The sequence below is a fragment of the Protopterus annectens genome, chromosome 4.part0 (genome assembly GCF_019279795.1).
Source record: "Protopterus annectens isolate FY-2018-M chromosome 4.part0, PAN1.0, whole genome shotgun sequence".
Taxonomy (NCBI): domain Eukaryota; kingdom Metazoa; phylum Chordata; order Ceratodontiformes; family Protopteridae; genus Protopterus; species Protopterus annectens.
In genome coordinates this window covers 659,153,552-659,178,449 of record NC_056733.1, presented here as the reverse complement: position 1 = coordinate 659,178,449, position 24,898 = coordinate 659,153,552, and the positions used below count along the sequence as shown (strand labels likewise).

The window sequence follows — 24,898 nt, the reverse complement described above, 5'->3', positions numbered from 1 at the left end:
AAATACATATATGCTCCCATTGTTTCTTTCTGAATTGCTTATCCAATCTCTCTTCCCAATCCTTTCTAACCTCCTCTGGTTGATTCTTATAGTTGTCATGCAATATTTTATATGCTCTACTAATTATTCCTTTTTTAATGGCAGCTTCTGTTCTATATTCTATTAAAATCTCTACTGGTGCTGGTCTTTCGTATAGGACCTCCCTATTTCTTTCTCTTTGCCTGTACTCTGGTATCGATCATTGACAGGGAAGGCAATCTCTAACCTGCAGTCCAAATAAATTCTTGGCATCCTCCCAGTCTATCATTTTTCTCTCTCTAGTTATTTGCTCCCAGTACCTTGGTTCCTTTGCCAGTTTTTTTCCAATAATTCCAGCCCCCTCTTGCTTATTGTCTATATCCCAGTTGCAGTCATCCCTATTGGTAGGATCAGAATCTCCTTTTGAAAAGAAACCTTCATTAGCAGTTTTTAATAGAAAGTATTCTTTTGCCCCACCCACTTTTACTGATCGGAGACAACTTAAAAAAAATCAGTCAAAATAATGTTTAAACATTTAAACATTCAAATTCAATGATCACTGGATCTAAAAAAATCTAATCAAACGCAGACCTACTTAAAAGAAAAAAAAATTACCTAACCAGTTCATATAACCATTAACCAAGTAAGCTCAGAGAGTGTACTTTTAATTTTAAAGTTAAAATGACCAGAAAGATAAAAAAGTTAAAATGACCAGACTCTGCATACTCCCTCCCTGATGCACTTGTCTTGCATGATGGCTTGCTTTGCTGGAAGGTGCAAGGAGAGGCCACCCTTGAATGACTCCAAGACAAGAACAGTCAGGCATGTCTTTGGGAACTCCATGATCATCCCCCCCAAAAGATTGCAGAATTCCTGATTTAGCAAATCAACTCAGACACTAAGACAGTGCCCACAGGGCAGCAACTGCCTCTTATTAAACCGTAAGCTCCATACAGTCCTTTGCTTATGTGAAAATGTCCTTTGAATTGAGGAAAATTATACTCAAACAGCTCTGAACATCTTACATTCTTGCTCACTTCCTCTCAGCTTTTCCATCACCAGTAATCCAAAATGGGAAAAGCTTTCATAAGGAGGATTGGTGAAAGATTCCTTGAAATTATCTGCAAAATTGCAATGTTTGAGTCAGACATGGCAAAGCCTGATTCAGCTGCCCTTGTCACACCATTAACTGTGTTATGCAACAATCTCATGGACAGTTTACAGTAAGTGAAGTAGGCACCTGAGAAACTAACTTGTATCCTGTGTACCCATGGGGCAACTTGATAAGTCTCCCTGGGGGTCTTCTTAGCTAAACTACAGTGAAATCTGTTCATCTGCATCATGAACTTCAAAGCCTTCATAAAAAGGTACCCAAGTTAAACACTTTTCAAAGACGTCCAATGCCACCGGAGATTCCTGGCTAAGATAATGTCTGCTGGACTCTCTGCAGAGAGATCTTCCTGGAGGGCAGCAGCCACTACAATGGAGATGGCTAAAAAGGCCTTATCCAGTGCATTTCTGGTCACAAGGCAGAGGATGATCTTGTCCAGCTTCCTTGGACTAGGAACCACCACACCTAGATCTTGTCAAGTCCTCTGCACAAACAGTAAAACCATGCAGTCTGCATGGGAGGCCACCCAAAAAGTTGGTGGAACAAAGCAAAAAATCTCCTGCAGAAGTTCTTCATCTAGGGAGACTGGGTCATTTGGTCGTACACCTACAGAGTTATTAACTTTATAATCTACCTAAATTTGAATTCACTGGGGAAAATGGAGGAAGCCTCCCCATTTTGATCAGTAACTGATATACGTCACTCCACAGGGGAGTCCAGGTGCTTCTTTGTGTGCACATTCTCTACCTGGGAACACTCGAGAGAAGCTTGTCTAAGTGGGCGTTGCAGGACTCTGAGCCAGATAACTCTACTCAGTTCCTGGGCTCACATGGGACAAGGACAACAAGTCCAAGTTACCAGAATGAGGGATGTCAAGGTATGAAGCAAATGCCTCTGTCAATTCCACGGGAGTGTCCACCATCTCAGAAGTTTGCATCTTCACAGTCTCCAAACTCTGGGTTGTTGTCACCTAGGATTGCAAACCCAAAGAATCCAGGATTTCATATGGTTCCAAGCACTACAGGTGTTACTGCTGGTATGACATGACACTGGTGCATAAGATCATGTCAGAGGGCTATGAAGGGTTATTCTGAACAAGGACAGTGGGTGATGCAGGGGATTAACTCCTCCCTGGATTCCTGAAAGTACTTTTTCAGGGACATGGTTTTGGTTGTGGATCTACAACATGGATTACTACAATGAGTGGTTGAGGAGAAATCTACATAGGTATGCAACAGGCCATGGGACAGGTGGAGAAAGGGTACATAGGAAGGGAGTACATAATACTTTCAGCAGACTTTTACTATTCAAACTAGTGGCATAGAGGAACAGAGCCCTGACAATTACTGATGTGATCCAAGTCTGATCAGTATTTTGGGCACTTGATGAAACTAGCACGGAAGGATCACCAAATTCATCCCAGATGAATGGAGATAAATTTATATAGCCTCAGTTCCTTTGTGGAGGAGAAGCATTGAGTTGTATATCCTCAGGGTAGACTTTTGGTTCACCAAGCCACTGCCTGGTGGCAGCTTTTGCTAGTCAGTGCATTAGAGCATGCACTTTCAAGGGAAAGGCACTGTGAGCCCCCATGGTGACATGGGTAGCCCCCATCCACTCAGGGGGCTGGAGTTACACCATACAAATCCCCTCACTACAAGGATGTTGGTAAAGGCACATGCTGCCTGTATGAAGGCCCTTTCAGATGTCTCTCCCTCCCAAGTCATATTAAGGTTGGCAGACACAGAGCCAAAAAAAGCACATAGAAAAAACATGACTTAGTATCAGATTCTTTAACTATGCAGGCATTAATAGCAAATATAAACGTGTCTGTTTGAAAGTAACATGGTCATTACTGGTGGTACATAGGTAGTTACTAGGCTTGCTGGCCAGGGGACCATTGAGGAGCCTAGTCCAAATTCACAGTTGCCCTCAAGCATTGTGGAGTTCAGTGACTTTTTTCAAAGTTACACAGAAAGCAAATAATGGTTGAGGGAATAAAGCCCTGTACCAAAGGAAGTACAGCTCACAACCATATCCCTTTCCAGAGTAGAACCGTCTTCTCTGAAACACAAGTGAAAGCCTCCACAATAAATTTACAGTCACACAGACACTTCTCCAGTTGCAGCACTACCATATTTTGATCAAGCAGGTTCCAGAACTACAGTAGGATGCAAGGCACTATTTGGACTACATACTCATAAGGAAACTCCTCCTCAACAGATGAATATGGTCTTTACTGGATCATACTAGATATAAAAAACAGATACAATGAATATTAAAGTTTACAACCCACATCAGGATGGTTTCCCCACTCAAGTTTATTTGCTATCATTAATTCTATACATTGATACAATTTTGAAAAAGTTATTCATCCTTGGTGACTTCAATAGAAACCTTCTCATCTTCTCCAAACAAAGTTTTGGATCATGCCTCAATCTGTTTCACTTGATTAAAGAACTCACCAGAACAAACTTTACCACCAGCAATCCCAAATTAATGGACATTCTAACATGTAGGGTAACAAAATACATTCTGTTTAAACTGTCACATCAAATATTAATGACCACTGTGCCTTCGTCTTCTCCTTTTGATAGGAAAAGCATAACGCATCCCCCATACTCATCACATTTGTACTCACATTTCTAAGGACATACACCAGACATGTAATTTCAATACTGCATGTTCATGTCTATATTAATCACATTACTATTTTTTTCAAGCACATTTACTGAATTTTCAGTTGTGACATAGGGAAATTTACATTCATGTAAAAGTAATCAAACTATAATCATAGAAACATTATACTTTATATATATATATATATATATATATATATATATATATATATATATATATATATATATATATATTGCTATACATCATATAACCTAAGCAACATTACATAATGTATTCAATTCCTGCTTTTTTTTAAACAAGAAACATCTTTATTAAACCATCACTTACTCCACAGGCAATCATACATCTCCAAACCTGTTTTAACAGCAATAAAATACAGGCAAATCACCTTCCATGGATAATACTGGAATTACAGTCTTTATTTAGTATGGCTTTGCCTGGCATACAAGGAAACATACTAAAACACCTCAATGATTTTAACATACATCACCCTTCATAATTAAGCAAAAAGTTATAAGGAAGGCTGACAAACTGCATTTTTTTACAAAAACAAAAATATCTGGAAATAGTCAACTTTAAAACATTAATTTCTTTCTCACCAAATGATTTTGTTACAGTATTTACTTTTTACCCTCCTTTAAGTCACCATAACAAAAATTACTTCCAAATGTCCCCCGTGGAAACTCACATACTGGTAGCTGGCACAAATGATTAAGGAGCTGTTAACAAGCCGTTTCCTGTACTTTAGTGGTACAGGGTTTGATTCCCTCAGCCCCATTCAAATGATTAAGGAGCTGTTAACAAGCCGTTTCCTGTAGTCTAGTGGTACAGGGTATGATTCCCTCAGCCCCCATTCAAATGATTAAGGAGCTGTTAACAAGCCATTTCCTGTAGTCTAGTGGTACATGGTTCGATTCCCTCAGCCTCCATTGCCTTACTGTGTGATTCTAAGCAAGTCATTTAACTAGCAGCACTCCCAGGCTGAGCATCAAAAAGGAGGTCAGTGCTCTACACTGGTAAATAAAATACAAACAAAATAATAAAACAAACACACCTCAATTTTACTTTAAAATATATTTACAGAAACTTCAAATCTTACTAAATCCTTACCCAGTCATGGGTCACCAGCAGATGATCAGCTCTACCCTTGGTTTATTAAGGTATGCTATGACAGCACTCAAAACAAACTATACTATGAGCCAGGAAGAAAGCAATTGTTCCCTTATCCCAAGTGTAACAAATCAAAAGAGTGCCACTGAATATTGCTCCATCTTCTCCTGACAGATTTTGGTAAACTTCTTGAAAAAAGCAGTACAGATACAAGTCAATGACCTTTTTTTTTTAAATACAATATTTTAACTATTCACCAACACAGACTTCATAAAAGAAGAAGGACCTAAACTGTATTACTGACTAACTGATGCCATTTTTACTAAGATTGACTTGACCTAACCAAAACATTCAAAAGTAAGCCATACCCAATTAATGAACTCAGCTGTGACCTTCCATTTTGGATTCTCTACATTACAGTGGTTTTCCAGGTACCTTTCTGGCAAGACCATCACTGTTTGTAACAATGATGACCTAGTGCCATCCCAAAATATCTACATATCTGTTGTGCCTTTTGTGTGGAGTCTGCATGTCCTCCTTGCGTTCATGTGGGTTTCCTCCAGGTGCTCCGGTTTCCTCAGATGTTTCAAGACCTGCGTCTGGAGCATTTCTCCTCGGGCCTCCAGTAAAAATTAGCTTTGTTCCAAGTCGGACTTTCCCAGTAAAGGAATGTTAAATAAATAAATAAATATAGGTATGACACAAGGGTCAATCTTGGGTCTCATTCTCATTACTCTCTTCATTAACCCTCTTCCCTGTTTTAACTGAAGCTCTCAAACCTTACTGCTTTGTGCAGATGATCTGTTTCATCCTCAAACTCTCCCCATCACTCTAAAAATGATTAACAGTCTGCATACAACCCTTAATAAGCTTTCTTCTTGGCTTCATAATAAACTCATATTGAATGTCTCAACACTACATAACCAGCCTACTAAGTTTATGTTCTCTTTCACATAGCTTACCTAAACCTAGATCCTGCACTCAATATGTCAGCACATATCATCAATAGAAAGGCAAAAATAAAGTTCACTCTGTATGGCTCTAAAAATATCTCCCATCACCTCACTCCAGAAAGAAAGGCAGGAATAGGAAAAAAAAAAAAAACTCATGCAACAAAAACAATCTGGATGATTTAAACTTAATCTCAAATAACATATGTCATTTACCCCCCCCCCCCCCCCACACACACACACAAAATATGCCACTGCATCACCTTTAACTGCACAAGCTGTACGTTGCACAGTAAATCTTCACACAACAGCACTATATGACTTGCCTTCTATTATTCTAAAATTCTGACCAATCACAAGTACTTATCACATTTGCTCCTATGTAAATCATGCATTTGTGTTCCACAGATCCAAAAGCAACTTGGCCTCACCTTGCTCCTCAAATCCAGAATAGCACTGCCTAACAATATTAGGAATTTTCCTTCTACAAAAGAATTTAGGGAACAATTGTTAGCCATGTGTTCCTGCTTGAGTCACACGCATGTAACATAATAAAATCCCACTGTTAGCCACTAATTACAAGCTATTTCATTTTGCTGTTAACCACCAAATATAAGCTATTTCTCCTTACTCCATAATTACCTTCACATAAAACCAGATCTCAGTATGTTTATATACTGTGCATAGCACTACAGTTATGGCTTCTCCGTAACTTTTTCTTCATGTCAGTGTTATTAATTTTCAACATATTAGTATATGCATTAACTTAGTCTTGGTCAACTTATTTGAATAATTTTAGCAGCTGTAACTGTATGGAAGCATCTATCAATGTAAGTATTTATGGTAATTAAGTTTGTTTTACTTTCTCAAACTTGTTTGTTCATATTGGTGTTTTGTACATTTTGTACTCTCAGGATATGGCTGAAATCCATTACTGGAGTTAACAAATGAAACACCTGTGGCACAGAAGACATTTTTCCACCAGGCTCTGAATATCTAGAGAGAGCCCTTGGAGCACTGTGTTGGACCTTCAATGAACACAAGAGATGTTATCATAATAATTAAAAACATACTGTCGTCAATATAATGGAAGGCGCATTTCAGATCTATAAAGAGATTCCTCCATAAGTATTCCCTTGTCCATGTTACTGAGTCCTAAAACCCTTTCTAAATCCACACTGTGAATTGCCAAGACAATGGTCACCAATGAATTCTAAGACTTGCTTCCAGATAAGCCTTCTGGGAATTTTTACTAAACTGAGATTTGACACAATATAAAAGCCACTAAATGGTGCAGTTTAGGGATTATATGAGAAGGCTTTCCACTTTTCTTTTACCAGTAAAGGCAGGATTCTTAAGTCATGGGTCAAGATGTCACCATTCCATATGAAAAGCTCTAGGCCCATCAACCCTAAATACAATGGTAAATTCAGGAACAAGCTCTCTGGTGGAACTCCCACATAAATAAATTGTATATCAAAAGAAGGAAAATAAAGAAAAGTTGCCAGACATTTCCACCCCTGTACCTCAAGACCACATGGAATATGTCAACAAGGAAGTTAAGAGCACTATTAGAACAAGTAAAGAAGAATATGAACTTAAGGTTGCCACAGATAACAAAGGAAAAGTACAGTTGTGTACACTTACCATAAATGTAGATGTTCGAGTGTATTCACTGTTGCAATCATTACATTTGGGTAATCTGCTGGCAGGTTGCCCTCAGTCGGCCTGAATTCCAAAGTCTTGGGTCCTGCATCGGTTGCTGTCTTCTCTTCCATGACGTCAGGTCGTCAGGGGTATAAAACATGCAGCCAACGCCATTTTCTTCAGTTTTTCTTGTCCACGATGTCAGGTGCCCCCAAAAAGGTAGCAATATTATATATATAAATATACATGCATCAATATAAACTTTACCTTCATCTACAAGCAAATACACCACATGGGTTGTAGAAGATAGAGAAGGAAAGATAAACTTTAGAATGACAGGGGGATGGCTGGAGGGTAACCTGGACTGCAACTGTGAATACACTCGAACATCTACATTTATGGTAAGTGTACACAACTGTACTATGTTCTTCGTGTTTCACTGTTGCAGTCATTACATTTGGGTAGAATCCCAAAGCTATGGTTGGGAGGCTGGAGCTAAACAGCATTAGGTGCGGCTATAAGGCCCTGCAGCACTGCAGTAGCAAAGCCTGCCCTGGAATTAGAGTAGAGAGGCAAATGGTAATGCTTTGTAAAAGTGTGAACAGAACTCCAAGAAGCAGCCTCTTGAATGTCTTTGGTTGGTACTCCTCTGAGAAAGGCTGCTGAAGCAGCTGCAGCTCTGGTGGAATGAGACCTAATGCCCTTGGGCACAGGTTACCATGATGTAAGTAGCAGAAACGGATGCAGTGGCTTATCCACTTCGAAATTGTCTGCTTTGAAATAGCCTTTCCTTCTAATCCTGCAGCATATGACACTAGTAATTGCTCAGTTTTTCTTAGAGCTTTAATCCTGCTCAAGTAGAATATTAGCTGTCTGTGTACATCCAAGGAATGCAGAATTCTCTCCCCTTTGTTCTGCGGATTTGGATAAAAAGTTGGCAGGTGAATTGTTTGGTTAAGAGCCACACTGGAAACCACCTTAGACATAAAAGTAGGATTTGTCCTCAGAGACACCCTGTCTGGGTTAAATATGATAAAAGGCTCTACAGCCATGAGGGTCTGTAGCTCTGAAACTCTTCTTGCTGAAGTAATTGCTAGTAGCAGAGCTGTCTTCCATGATTAAGAAAGTTATGTGAGCGGTAGCAGCTGGTTCAAATGGAGGCAGGGTGAGCTTTTCCAACACATAATTGAGGTTCCACGCAGGTAGTGGTGATCTTCTAGGAGGCCTTAAATTTTTGGCTCCTCTAAGATATTGCTTTAGTAAAGGATGAGAAAAGATTGGTGGCTCTGTATTGTAATGAGCCGAAATGGCAGAGGCATGGATTTTGACTGATGAGAAAGATAGGCCTTTATCAAGCATCTGTAATATCTGAGGAATATGTGGTTCTGCTGTTATCACTTCCTTGTGCTTGATTCCAAGCACAGAATCTCTTCCATTTGTCAGCATAAGATTTTCTAGTACTAGGCCTTCTGGCTTCCAAAATGACATCCATCACAGCTTTACTGAGAGGTGTCGTTTGTATGATTACATGATTAGCCATGCTGCCAGATTCAGAGTCTGTAGTTGATTGTGCAGGATCTGATTGTTTTGCTAGGACAGTAGTTGTGGTCTTTGAGGCAAGGTCCAAACTGGGTACTGACACAAGTTCCTTAGGATTGGGTACCAGTATTGGCGGGGCCAGTCCGGGGCAATTAATATCATCTTTGGCTTCTCTTGTCTGACTTTCAGGAGGACCTTGGGTAGAAGAGGCAGAGGAGGAAAGGCGTAAACTGATAGGTTTTTCCAACTGAAGGATAGGGCGTCCACTTTCCATGCTTGTCTGTGATAAGTCCTTGTGCAGAATCTTTTCAATTGATAATTTTGAGGAGAGGCAAATAGATCTATGTCTGGGCTCCCCCATTTTTCTGTTATCATGCTGAAGACTTGTGTATTTGGTTTCCACTCATGAGGATCCATAAGGTTTCTGCTTAAATCGTCTGCCAGAGTGTTTTTCCTGGCAGGAATTGAGCTTGAAGATGTATTTGGTAGGTCAAAGCTGTGTCCCACAGTGTCATGGCTAATCTGCAAAGGGGGTATGAGTGAGTGCCCCCCTTGCTTGTTTATATACCACATGACTGTGGTGTTGTCCGTCTTTATCAGTAGTTGTCCTGGATGAAGTAAGTCCTTGAAGGCTGTTAGGGCATTTTGAACAGCTAGCATCTCTTTCTGGTTGATACGTAGATGCATTTGCTTTGGTGCCCATATGCCCTGAATGCATCTTCCTGCCATGTGGGCCCCCCAGGCATAATCTGATGAGTCTGTTGTTAAAGTTTGGCTGGCAGGGGGTAGAGTGAAGGGCCGTCCCATGTTTTGGTGACAGGCCCTTGCCCACCATAGAAACTCCTGTTGCAGGCAGGGAATGAGAGGAATCATTGTTTCCAGACTGTGAATGTTGACTCCATAAACTTTTTAGGTACCATTGAAGTTTCCTCATATGCAGTCTTGCATATGGAATTAGCAGGATGCAGGATGCCATGAAGCCCAGAATTTGTCTTGCAGAAGACTGGGTTTTTGTTGCCATCAGTTTGAAGTAAGTAGTCAGTTGTCTTTGTTTGTCTGGCGTGAGGTAAGCCATCTGGACAGTTGTATTCAAGCTTGCACCTAGGAATGTTATCTTTTGAGAGAGTACCAGTTGTGATTTCTTTACGTTTATTGTGTACCCTAGGCATGTTAGAAGCCTTTTCACAAACACCAGGTGTCGAAGAAGAGTGTCCTTGTTCTCTGCTTGAATGAGACAATCGTACAAGTAAGGATATATTTGTATACTTCTTTGTCTGCAAAATGCAATTACTGGTGCCAAGCACTTTGTAAAGATCCTGGGTGCAGAAGATAAGCCAAAGGGCAGTGCAGAGAATTGGCAATGCATTAAGCCAGCCTTGAATCTGAGGTATCTTCTGCACGACTGTCTTACTGGGACATGCAGGTATGTCTCTTTTAGGTCTAAAGTCACCAGCCAAGCTTTCTTGCCCAGCATGGGCAGAAGCTGCTGCAAAGTCAGCATTTTGAATTCTGGAATGTCCAGATATGTGTTCAAAAACGATAAACCCAGTACTGGCCGCCAGGCCTTGTCCTTGTCCTTTCTGGGCACCAAGAACAGTCTTGAGTAAAAACCTTGTCCTTTTTCCTGTTCTGGTACTGTTTGAATGGCCCCCATATCCATGAGTGACGTAACCTGTTTCCGTGCCTCTGCCCATTGATTTTTATGCAGATCTGGCCAACCATTTGCCATTGGCAGAGTGTGGAAATGGAATCTGTACTTGTCCTGGGTTATTAACTGCCAATTTTGAGCAAAAAGTGCTAATTTTCTCCCTATGGGTGCTGCCAAAAGATAAGTGCTTGGTGTAGGCAGAGGGAAGTCATTGGGATTGCTTTCTGTAGATTTGCACTTTATCCCCTCCAGATTTGGAGGTGGATGAGCCCTATTGTTTTGACCTGTGTGAGTCTTGTGCCTGGTATCTGGAACCATTAGGGTGTCTGGATTTTCCCCTTTGAGCTCTGTCTGACACTGGAAAGGACTGATGTTTTGTAGGCCAGTGTCTACTGAATCTTGGTGGCTGCACTTGCAAGAAGTCTTTAACAGTCTGCATAGACTTAGCTTTGTCTTCCATTTTCTTTAAAACCTCTTCAGCCTCAATACCAGAGAGTCATGCTGTAAAGCTGCATCTAGCAATTTAGCTTTAACATGATCAGGCAAATTTTGTTCCTTTAACCAGGCATGCCTCCTAATCACAGATCCAGTTACTGCGGCCCTGCAGGAGGCCTCTAAAGAATCAAAACCACATTGCAAAGTATGCTTTCTAACTTGTTCCACTGCATGCAATAATTCCTACAATTCTTTATTTTCTGCACATTCTGAAATCAACGTCATTTTCTGTTTCAGCAATCCCATAACATGTTGTTGGTACTTAAGCATATGAAATTGACAGTTTAAGGCCCTGATTGCCAAGGTTGCAGATGTATAAACCTTTTTTCCCCATCTGTCCAGTGCCCTTGAATCTCCGTCAGAGGGGGTAGGATTTTTTGCTGTTGAGGCCTTAAATCCCTTTGGACCCTGTGAAATAGTTTCAGGATCAGCAGCAGGGTTTCTAAATAAAAATGTATGCGAGTCAGGGACCCTGTAATATCTGTCAGGCTTACTGGGAGCCAGAGGTAAGGAGTCAGGGGTCAGGCTTGACATCATCTACAATGTCTAAAACAGGGGGAATGGCTAAAGGCTTGTGCTGAGGGAGAAGAAGGAAATCCCTAAGCCTCTTTTTTGATTCTGAGAAGTCTTGACTCTCCCAGTGAAAATGCTCCCTTCAAAGTATGCAAGCTTTCTCCAAATTAATAATCCTCAGGAGGAGATGCAGATGGAATAGACTCCTCAGCATCAGAATCCTCATAGGGAGGTAAAGATAATTCCTGATCAGAAGAGGAATCAGAAGAAATAGAAACCTGATCTGAAGATTCATAATCAGTGTCTTGCCTAGGCTTCTTATCTGGAGGGGGATGGGTACCCCTGATCAAGGTAATAAGGTCTTCAGCCATTTTGATCATCTATTTTTTAGGCATAGAGGCCTGTGCACATGGCTCAGGCATCTGTTTTTTAGTTTTAGAAGTTGCTTTTGTCTTTGATTTTGCAGCTGTCGTCTGTTTGATATACAAATGTTGAGGTCTGAATACACCCTCAGAAGCTGATGCCTGCTCAGCGGCTCCGGACCTATCCGAGGGAGATACATCCGTCGGTCCAATACCTTGAGAATCTTGCAGCATGCCGGACTCCACATGGGTGTCGGTAGAGGCCGGCGACTCGAAGGTAGTGGGTATCAGGGGCTGCGAAAGCGCCTCACTGAGTACCGGCGAACCAGCGACTGGCTTAGGAGAAGCTTCGTCATTGGTTTTGGATCTCGACTGCCTTTCTCTGTCCTTTTCTTTGCGTTTTTATGTACTCCGATAGTCGGACTGCTATCAGACGACATTTCTGGGTAGTTAAATCTGCTTCCAAAATACTTTGATGCAAAAATATACCGACGCTTAATAATGCCTTGCTTAACTCTAGCACAAAACTGACAGCCATGCACGTTGTGATCAGGGCCTAGGCAAGGGATACAGTATAAATGGAAATCCTTATAAGGTATTTGCTTCCCACAAGTAATACAATTATTAACTTTTTCTGACATCGGGAAAAGGCAAGAAAAAAGTTTCCCCAACGGGGTACTTAGCTTTAGTGAAGACTTTGGTTCTGAAACTCAAACTCGAATATTTCAGTAGTCGGCCGACCGGCACTTGCGAAATGCTTCTGCTTCGGGCACCGCGCGGCAAGAAACACTGAAGAAAATGGCGTCGGCTGCATGTTTTATACCCCTGACGTCATGGAATGGAAGACAGCAACCGACGCAGGACCCAAGACTTTGGAATTCAGGCCGACTGAGGGCAACCTGCCAGCAGATTACCCAAATGTAATGACTGCAACAGTGAAACATGAAGAACATCCACAAATCTTTCTTCAGCTATAACAGAAATAATACTTCCATGGGACCAGACAACATAAAAGGTTGCATTATCATCAGTACTGAGCATCTACTACCACAGCCTCTACTTAAACTGTTTAACCTCAACCTGTATAGAAGGTTTGTGCCTGGAGTACAGACACTATTACATCCCTACACGAGTTTGGCCCTTCTACAGATCCAGGTAATTACAGATCCATCACCCTCACTGGTCTTATATGCAAAGCCATGGAATGAACTGTAGAAGGACTCATTAATGCGGATATAGGCAACTTAACTGAATTAGACCCCACTCAATTTGGTTTTACAAAAGGCAGGTCCTGCATACTGAATCACGTAAGCTTCTTTGAAAACTGTACAAAGCCTCTGGGCAGTGGTGACTTTGTGCACACTTCTTATCTTGACCGGGCCAAGGCATTTTATACTATTCCCCACTCTGGAATTATTGAAAAATTAGGCAAACTAAATGTAAACCCCATACTGATGGCTGGATTGCAAACTGACTATCCAACATATCTCAGGTTGTGAAAGTTAATGGTACACACAATGAATTTAAAAACTGCAATAAATAAGATTCATAGGGGGTTCAGGTCATAACAAGCCCTATTCTGTTTGGCATTTATTTTCAGACGTCCATGCCAAGATCCCAGAAGTGTGGGTGATCGAGTTTGCTAGAGACTGGAAAATGGGTACTGTTATCCACTCACCCTCTGATACTGAACAGCTCCAGCAAGCAATGGAATATGCATATACCTAGTGTACTGAAAAAGGTATCAGGTTAAATGCAGAACATTTCAGTGTAGTAGGGTTTGATAAAAAAAAAAAAAACGCTTCTCCTACCTTCATATGTTATAAATGCTACTTCAGACAGAGGCAGTCAGAAAAGACCTGGGTACTTACATGGTTAACTGTCTCTCTCATTCAATCAACACCTTTCCACCACAAGTTAAGAAATCTCTTATATGTCCAAGTGAATTATCAGTGAACTTCACCCCCCCCTCTGACCCCCTAAAGGGCCCATCACAATACCGAAAGATTGCCAAATTCTGGTAATAACAGCCACACAGGTAAAAAATGCACTCTCCAAAGCTACGAATACAGCATCCATGGGACCAGATGACATTCCAGGCTGTGTACTACATGAACTACAAAATGAACTGGCACCTCACCTAAGTGTCATGTTTAATCATAGCCTCACCTCGGGTGCTTCGTGCCCACTGAGTGGCACACAGCCACAGTTATCCCTCTCCACAAAGGGGGATCCACCTTGGATCCCGGGAACTACCGCCCCATCAGTCTGACGAGCCTGATCCGCAAGGCCATGGAACTTATAAACAAAAACATTAACAACCTTCAAACACTGGACCCCATGCAGTTTAAGTTTTGTGAAGGGACGACCTTGTCTCCTGAACCTGATTGGCTTCTTTGAATCAGTCTCCAGAGCCATGGACAAGGGTAAGGTGGTCCACACAGCCTATGTGAACCTCGCCAAGGCCTTCGACACCATCCCCCACTCTGGAATCATAGATAAACTTACTAAGCTGGGCATTAATCCCAACATCACTCGATGGGTTGCCAACTGGCTTACTGACAGAACCCACACTGTAAAACTAGCAGACTCCAAATCCAGCTCCAGACAAGGTGAAAGTGGAGTACCTCAGAGTTCAGTCTTGGGACAGCTCTGGTTTGGCATTTACTTCTCTGAAGTACAGGCCAACACTAAGGGACTCTGGCTAACAAAGTTCGCAGATGACTGCAAACTGGGAGCCATTATTGAATCCCCAAAAGATGTGGATATTCCACAAAAGGGCCTTACAGAAACAGATGCTTGGTGACAGAGCCATGGGCTCAAGCTCAGTGCCAAGAAATGTATAGTTATCCCTTTTGGGAAAAAAACATGTACCTGTGAATTACCACATAGGTGGCAGTACACTAAACACCGAAAGTGTGATAAGAGACTTAGGGACACAGGTGGACAGTGGTCTCACCTTCGATAACCACATCACCACAACAGTCAGGAAATCCTTCTATGTGGCACACCTCATCACTAACGGCTTTTCATCCAGAAAAAAGGAGGTCATTGTCCCACTGTACTAATCCCTCATTAGACCCATTATAGAATACAACGCCCTGTTTGGTATGTACCTCTCAAGACATCTGTAACAACTGGAAAGGCTACAGAAATACCAGACTAAAAGAATCACAGGCCTAAAGCAGATGCCCTAAGCTGACCATCTAAAAAAAACTCCACCTATACTCTGTCGCATATCGTCTACTCAGAGGCGATCTCTGCTTAACATACAAGGCCATGTCAAACCCAGAGCTGTTGGACATGCTACACTTAAAGAAATCCCAATCCCTCAGAGATGCACGTTCCAGGGATCTAAACCTTGTCATCACAATGAACAAAACATGCTGGAGGGACAGGTTCCTGATAAAGAGACTCCCCAGACTCTGGAATAGACTGCCCATACATGTCAAGCAGAGCGCCTCTTTGGCCCTCTTCAAAACGAACCTTGACGATTGGATGGGACGTCAGTCGCACTGCTAGACAGGGGTCCAGGGAAGTAAATACTGTGGGAAGAAAAAGCCAGGGAATTATTATGGCTAGGCTTGTATACGCCCTAGGGCCGATAGCCTAGTACGAACCTATGAACCTATAAGAGAGTATCTTCAACAGACAAAGAAGTCTTCCTACCCCTGTATTCTTCACCTATCAGACCCATCATTAAATATAATGCCCCCTTGATATGTACAAATCCAAGCATATTGCTGAAATGGAAGGCCCCAAAAATTTCTACCCAAGAAAATTGAAGGTCTTAAACTCTTCAACTATCCTGAAAGATTAGCATGACTATTCTTATACTAAGATGTTTACTGTCTTCTCTGAGGTGGCATATGTCTAGCTTTTCGAGCTATGAAAGACACAATCCTATTTGACCTCCTAATTCTTCTCAAAACCAGTGCATCTACAAACACCAGCACAAGGGACCTAAATCTATTCCAAAACATAAACAAGACTTGCTAGAGGGATAGGTTCCCAATGCAGTGTATTCCCAACCTGTGGAACAAGTTTTCACTACAGGTCAGACAAAGTACTACTTTGAGTACCTTTAAGGCTAAAGGCTAAGAATGAGTACACAGAAATTTGGATTCGGGTTAGCGTATAAGGCCCTGCTCAATTTGGAAGTTAAGCAGTATTAAGTGACTGAAAAGGGTGGCAAGAACTTTTAAATGCGTCTCCTTAAAGGTCTATATGGCTTGACATCTTGTGTCCCTCCTGATTGTTGCCTATTACTCCTGTGTTTCTATCCAATCTTAATTTCCACCAAGTACAGCATCATCAATGAATACAGCAATACACCAGTATAGACCACAAATACTTACTTTCTGTCTAAAGCCTGTTTTTCTTTCAGTAGTTCATTTAATTTCAGCTCCAGGCTGTCACACTTCTCAATCGTTTCTTTAAATTTTGTTTTCATGTTGTTGATCTGTGGAAAGAATTAATCTGTAATTTAATAAAAGACTCTGCTTTCACTCTGTAGAAGATTCACTCATTTTACATCAATATGCATACAACACAATGGCAAATCCATTAACAGATGTTCATCTAAATCTAGGGTGATTTTTGTTCCTTAGCCAATGCAATACTGGATGTTTTTTCTTAAGTTGTGGTAGCCTCATTTCCAAAACATTGGGAGATGGATCAGTGTATAATAAGCACACTAACTTTGAATGCAGACCAACATTTAGAAGTAAAGAGAAATTCTATGTAAGTTGCTGCATTTGTGCCTACAAGCAAATATGTCATAAATTAGATCTACATTCACTTTTTTAAGTGGCGGATCCAGAACAGTAATGGATGGGTGAGCTATTGTCAGCTGAACATCAATTGTACTTGTTACTCAGTTCTGCATACCCAAGGTTAAAGGAAACTTACCTCCTTTTCTCTAGATGCTGAGAGGTACAGAAATATTAAGTTGACCACTGATTTCCACAAAAATCAATAAACATATTCTTTACAGATGCAACTAAAACTACACTTGCCAGTACACATCTTCATAATGCTCTTATCCTTACTAACCTCCAGGCTTCACAAAAAATAAACTTGAACAATGCTACAACAAATTTGCAGCAAATACCCCTTTCAGAACCCACCAGTGTATAACAGTGAAAAGCCTACACTGGTTAGAACTACCTTTAAGATTATTCAGTATCCATTTGCCTGTCCAGCACTAAAAAAACATTCTACACAACTATGTTCCCAGCCGGTTGCAGTTCATTGAACAAAAACTCCTGTACAGCAGTGAGGAACACAGATTTTTATAAGACCTCAAAATGAACGTCCCTCATGAGTTGCATTTCAGCAGTATTAATCAGGGGCAAGAGTTGCACTCTGTACATTACCAATTCTGTAAATATCTCATGTTAAAACTTATGTTTGATTAACAAAAAAGTTCTAATAATATATATCTAGGTTGTACAGTTTCCAGGTTATGAGTATTTGAGAAAGTTTAGCAAAAATATAATTTGGGGGTTGTATGCATTGCAATATATTACAGTATAAAGAATATGAATGCACTGTTAACACTGTAAAGAATACTTACTGATAACACTGCCATTTGTATGTAGTTATAACTTTTTTGGACTCTTCACCATACATTCAATTTTCTTTTCTCAGAGAATGGTCAGGAATGCAAGAAGCTCTGTACTATTAACACTTACATTATCTTAATGAGTTAATGCTTTCTTAAAACTACCACAAAATCTGATTTGAAATCATGACATAACTGGAAAAAAGTCAGTCTTGTATCACAGATTGTGCTAATAAATTTCATTCTATTATAATTACTACTAACTGGTTGTAGATAAAAAAAAGTCTTTCCTTTGCCCTGTTCTCACTAAACAGTGATTTACCAGCAAGATGAGAGACGGTTTACTTCAGTTTTTTAAACATGACCTGGAAGCTCCTGCAGTAATAGTGACTGTGAAGATAATAATCAGCTCTGATGAGAAAGGGCTGTTCACAAGCTGCACAACAGAGATGGACAATATCAGAGGTATGATAACCTCCAGAAACGGACTAAATATTAATGTTTATAATACAGTGTCATCATTAGATCATGTAAAGAATAATGAAAACAGTTTTGTTGTAATTTTGTCTGGTCATATTTTAAGTGAATGTGAGATGGCCGTATTGAATCGCGGTCTGAAATTTATACCTACTGCTCTTCCTCGGAAACATGTCACATATACTGAAATCTTTCAATTAATACGTAAATTACATCTATGTGATTTTTTTTGAAAGGGATACATACATCAAAGTTTTGGATGAACACAGTGATTTAGACTCTGGTGAAGGTTTTTTCACATGTGATTCTTCCCTATCGGATTGTAATGATGAAGTAAATGCTTATTGTCTATCAGACACTGTGAAGGTACCAGTTAAAAGTACTTTCATTCCGCCTTTTAGGCATGAGGGAATTTTGCATTTTTCATCTATGGTACATCATTCAGTGGATGATATTTTTTTGAAATTCTGGGGCAATAAAAATGCTATATGTTACAATTTAAGTAAAAGAGAGTAGCAAACTTTACAAAATATGAGTAAGAGAAAAGATTTAGTTATTAAACCTTCTAATAAGGGTAATAAAATAGTGGTATTACATTTTACTCAATATTTAAAAATGTGTATGGATCACCTAAATATGAGAAATGTGTATAAAGTATCTAGTGTTGTCGAATATGAGCAAGCTGTAAAAAATGTTAAAAGGCTTTAGACTTGGATATTTGTCTAAAAAAGACTTAGAGGTGAAATTTAATACAGATAACTGTACTTCGGCTAAATCTTATTGTTTACTCTAATGAATCCACCGGGTTGCCCCATAGTAGCGGCTAGTAATTATTTTTTGCATAATATTGGAATTATGTTGCATTGTTACTTAACTAAATTTGTAATAACTTTAGATTCCTACATAAAAGACTCTTTTGACTTTTTAGATAAGATTAAATGTGTGTTTTGGGAAGAAGATTGTTATTGGATTACATTAGATGTTAAGAGCCTACACACAAATATTAAACATTCAATAAGTATTGAGGCTCTTAAATTCTTTTTGGGTGATAGTCCAGTTTCAAATTATATTATTGAATTAATTTATTTTACTTTAATTAATAATTTTTATATTATTGAATTAATTTATTTTACTTTAATTAATAATTACTTTGAATTCAATCAGACAGATACAAGGTACAGCTATGGCTCCTTTTGCCCCAATGTATGCTAACCTGGTGATGGGATATTTTGAGATTATTTTTTTATATAGAATAGAATTTTTTAATAAGTATGTAATTCATTACTTTAGGTTTATTGATGATTTGATTTTTTTATGTAAGGGGGGTAAGTTCATTAATACAAGATTTTGTTAATATATTAAACTCTAATCAGTTAGGTTTAAGGTTTGAAGGTTTACAAAGTGGTAGTACTGTTATTTTTTTGGATTTGATCCTAAAAGGTAATATCAGAGATGGAAAAATGATTACTAGCATACATAGAAAATTTGGTGATGATGGCCATTTTTTAGATGGAAGCAGTTGCCATCCAGCTCATATTTTGAATTCCTTACCTTATGGTGAGTTATTAAGAGTTAGTAGGTTATATGTAGTGAACTTGATATCTTAGTAAAAGAAATTTTTAATTCTTGTCAGATGTTCATAAATAGGGGATATGCCTTGGAAGTTATTAAAAAGGCTTTACAGAAGTTATGTTTTCTGGATAAAAGGAATAGTAGTGAATATAATAATAATACATTGCAGAGAATAATAAATGAAGAAGGTAGAACATTTTATTTTGTTACCTCTTATAACATACATTTTGATGAGATTATAGCTATTATAAAATATTATTGGTCTTTTTTGGTGAAGGGAAGACATAAATTAAAAAATGTATGGCATGTGCCCCTGATTTCTTTTAAAAGGGTCCGTAATTTAAAAGATATGTTAGTACATGCAACTTTTTCTTTACCTGATGTAAATATGGGAAATTAGGTTGCTAGGTTGGGTACCTGGGCATGTGGAAATTGTTCAGTTTGTCCATATGTTACTAAAATGAATGGTTTAAAATTTAGACCGGTAGCTGAGTTTACCTGTAATGCTGTAGGCATTATTTATGTTCTTAAGTGTCCCTGCAACCTTGTCTATAGGTGAGAGTAAAAGGTCATTTAAGGTTAGACTGCAGGAACACATTCGAGACATCAAAAATAATAAAATGGAAAGTCCCATTGCTTCCCATTTTAATGTTGTACATGGGAAAGCTTATTCAGAATTGAGAGGTTGCATTCTTGAACAAGTTAAAGCAACAAATGTAACTTGTTTAAAAAATAAGTTACTATTCAAAGAAGCAGTTTTTATTCTGAAGTACAATACTTTGACACCTGGTGGACTAAATCAGGAATGCAATTGGAAATATTTATTGTAAAGATTTAATTGTATTAGATTGCTTAATTGTTTCATTTGTTTAATTGTAACTGATGCACCTTTATAAGAGGTGTTCTTTTTTACTATTGTTATCTCCTGGAAGGCTTTATGCCGAGGCGCTAGAGAGGTTTTTGTGCTTTTAATAAAGGATACATTAATGGCTTTTGTCATTTGGGCATCTTTCTGTTCTGCTTTGGTGGCTTTGCATTGTTAAACCCCACTCTGATGGACCTCCTGCATATCCACAAAACAAATAGCACCAGAATTACCCGTTCTAATGACTTAAAGCTTGCCTGTGATATAAATAAGACCTGCTGGAGAGACAGGTATGTATCCCAGAGACTATCCCATCTATGGAACAGGCTCCCCATCCATGTGAAGCAAAGTTCCTTCCTAACCCACTTTAAGTGCAACTTGGACAATTGGATGGGAACAGGAAATTCAACCCTGGTTTGGCACCTATGTCTCTAATGGACACAGGCAACCTGTAAATGGTTCATCTCCCAGGACCCTCTGTGTAAATGTTTCCTCTACCAAACCCCTGCTTACACTCATCAAGGGCATCAAAACTTGTCAGAGATTTCAGCTGCATGGCTAGGCTTAAAAAGGCCCTTGTGGTCGTTAGCCTAGTAAACACCAATGAACTTATTAGTGTTGACGTGTTTTTTGAAGGATATGAAATCTTAAATTCAAATATATGGCATTATTTAGTGACTTCAATCCTTAGTGTTTTGCCAGAAAACCGCAGATTTTATAAGGAATGGTCCAAAAATATGAGGGAAAAATCGACATGCTGCAACAATCTGGTCAGTAGAACGGTATAGCTTCAAGATGGAAAAAACGTGCATCTTCCAGGGTGCAATGAATACTGCCTGAGTGAAATAAACTTTGTTCACATATTCAAGAACCAAACAGCAGTGTGTACCCACCCAAAGGCAAAAATGAACTTATACCAAGTAACAAGCCAACGAGATGGATAATTCCCAATAAGATCCTGACAAGATGTAGTAGTAGTATAAATAACACTTTAATACAAAAACAAAAAATGGTCACGCGCTTTTGTTCCCAAAAGGAACTTCTTCAGAACCATTTTACATAATAAAACTTTTATGTATTAGTTTGGACACAGGAAATTGTGGCAGTTCTGGTCTTGTATACATTGCAACATGCTCCAAATGTAATGATTTTTATATTGGGAAAACTGTTAGTTTACGTAAACGTATAAACGAGTACTTGTATGCCATTAAAAACAAAGATGAGAACAATGCTTTAAATAACCATACCAAATACTGTGGCTATGATTCAAAATTCCTATTTAGCATTTTGGAAAAAGTTAAAAGGGATGACGGGGAGGCTTTTGGGAGAATAGGGTAGAGGAACGTGAACTTAAATGGCAACTAAGGCTAAATGCAACAACTTTGCCTGTATTAATGAACATATATCTATTTTGTCTGTTTTTAAGAAAAGAGCATGATTTTATGATGTATTTAGCATAATGTTACCATTTCTTTAAGGAAACTGAGTGAGCAGGTCACGTGATGATTTTAAATGCTATTTAAATGATGGTTTTATTATGTAAAATGGTTCTGAAGAATTTCCTTTTGGGAACAAAAGCGCTTTACCATTTTTTGTTTTTGTATTAAAGTGTTATTTATACTACTCTGTGATGGTGGTGCTGCGGTAGCATTGTCGCCTCACAGTAAGATGTTCTGTTCGATTCTCAGCTAAAGCGTCTTGTGTGTGGAGACGTACGTGAATGGGCGTACTTTCGTTGAAGGTTGTCCGTCAGAGCTGGCAACTCGGTATGTAAAAATCTACTGCCAATCATTAGCGGACCGGAGTTCCGCTGTGGCGACCCCTAACCAGGAAAAGCCGAAAGATACAACAACATCTTGCCAGGACTTTATTGGGAATTATCCACCTCGTTGGGCTGTTACTTGTTATTTGTTCACATATTGCTACTGTTCTTTTAAATGAGCTGTGATGTAAGCATTACCTTGGGTTTTGCCGGAAAGACGTTTTGGCTTCTAAAATGCAAGGCTGTGTGTGGGGCCTTAACTTCACAAGGGAGAATGCGTAGTACACACTGCATGCTACCTCCGAGACAGCTCTGTGAGAAACAGTGATTGATGTGATTAGTGTATCTTTCTTTAGAAAGGCACTTTAGTCAGGTCAAGATGTAGTTATATATCTGCACAGGGTCCTGGAATCATTACACACATGCCCCACAACACACAAAATAATTGGTCTAACTCTGTCACATTTATTTCAAACAGCTGCAGTTTCTGTTCAGCAGCAGAATGCTTCACTAGTCATTCTCCCAGCTGGGGTTACCATCTGCCACTCTTTTCGAGGGACAGTCCCTAGTAAGACAGTTGTATCCTGGGGGTACATATCAAAATGACAAATGTGCAGTGTTTTTGGACCAAAAGTATTTTCATACTTTTCCCTAATCGTTTCAGAAAACAGTGACTTCTATCTACATTCTTAAACAAAAGTGAACACAGAGAGTTGAACTGCAAGAATCAAGTAATTTCATTGCAGTTCAACTGGGATTAGCCAAGCTTCTGAGTTACAAGTTTAAACAGCAGCAGCAAAACGCTGTACCATCAAAGAAGTACAGTAGCTGATAGATGGAGGAGCTTCGGCACCCCTAGCCCCCAAGTAAATCTGCCACTGTTTTCAACAGTTTCAAAAAAAAATCGAGTTATTCTTAAATGGTCCTTTAGTGGTGAAGTATAACTGAATATAAAGGGCGTACTTAATGACCATGTGCAACATTGTGTGAGACATCTAAACTAGAGACTCATCTGTATAACAGCACTTGAGGTGCACTACAGCACAGTTACAAGTGCTAGGTACTCAAAAGCACCCTTCCCTCAAGTTCAGCTGTATGACACATGCCACACCCCTTCCAGTCAGTAATCACTTTTTAAGATGGTGATAAGTAGAAGCAGAATAAGTTAAGTGTGACACTTCAGTGTAGTTTGCTTTAAAGGCCAGCTATCTTGATCATCACAACTACTCACGACAACTCTACTATTACTGTTTTCTGTTGAATGTGCTGCTGAGTCTATCAGACTTACGGTTTTATTTTTTTTTTTGATAAGATAAATTTTAGTACTGAAAGAGAAATGTGGCCAGAACAAAAAGGAAAGTACAGTTGTGAGTAATTGATTAATGCTGAAGTAGAGCCTTAGATATATGGGTTATATCCTGCCAAAGATATAACAACTAACCAGGTTCCAAAGTTTAAGGGCTTACTTCACAAGCTTAAATCAACAGGCAGCTTGAGATGAACCGTCTTTGAGCATCAAGCCCTTTAGAGCTTTCATACCAACACAGAGAGGGAGCCTTAGCCCTGACAGGATATAGCTAGGAGTGAAAATACATCCTTATATACACACCCCGGCATAATTAAAAAAAAAAATAAGGGAATGGAGTCTCTACTGTGCATAAAAGCTTAAAGACTGTGGAACTTTATACAATTTATGTTATGTTCCTTTTTAGGGGCAGCAGGCTGTCTAACAGGGAAACTGCAGACAGTGACACATGCATCCTGCAGTGAATGGGTAAAGGTTCCAGATATTCCATTTGTAACAGCTCCCTCACTGGGAGACTCAGACAAAGAGAAATCCTCACTGGGAGAATCAGATACTGTGCTATCCCCTGAATTTGAATCATAAATCTGAGGAGAGAACCCTGCATCTGTCCCTTAATCTTCCTGTCCAGATTCAGAATATTAAATCTCTTTAGGAAAAGAGGAATTCCTTTTTCTTTTACCGGAAACCACCTTATAAGAACGGTCAACAGCCTGAATAAGACCCTGAGCCAGACTGAGTAAACTACTCCTGTCCAGGGAAATTTGAGCAGAACCAGGTACATGTTTACTTTTTCTGTTTCTTTTTGACAGGAAAAATGGGGCCAACAGAGTTGTTAATCACAGTAGGACCATCCCCAGGATGAGCAAAACATTCTGACTAAACAGAGAAGACTTCAATACCCCCTCTAATAGGACCATCAAGAGTGTCTCTCCCTTTCCCAGTGAAAAGACCCCCAACACCTGCAGGGGATGTGGCTAACTGCCAGTCCATAGTGGCTGTAGGTGCTACACCAGAGGGATCCAGGATAAAAGATGAGTGGTCTGTAGAACCAGTTTTGGCCACAGCAGAATCATCTACTTGCTGCTGAGACAAATTGCTAGCCTGCTGTCGTGGTAAATGCTGTTTGCTTAACTTTTTTTGTGGCTGGAAGAAGGAGTGACCATGGGACTGGTAGATTGTTCCATGGTCAAGGCAAAAATGGTGGCTCTTTCCTAGGGAAAACCAGCAGTACAAGCCAGAAAAACATTAAAGTTGCAGAATTCACTTCTTCACAATAAAAAAAAAAAAAAAAAACAGCAAAAAGCACTTTAATACACT

The 24,898-nt window shown here is 39.5% G+C and overlaps 1 protein-coding gene across 1 annotated transcript in view; it reads right to left on the bottom strand.

The window, feature by feature from the left end:
* LOC122799507 (BRCA1 associated protein) overlaps positions 1-24,898 on the bottom strand; it is an 815,197-nt gene that overhangs the window by 58,500 nt on the left and 731,799 nt on the right. The window contains exon 11 of the mRNA XM_044068621.1: positions 16,392-16,495. Within this exon, the coding sequence (XP_043924556.1) occupies positions 16,392-16,495 (104 nt within the window). The remainder of the gene's footprint in view (positions 1-16,391; positions 16,496-24,898) is intronic.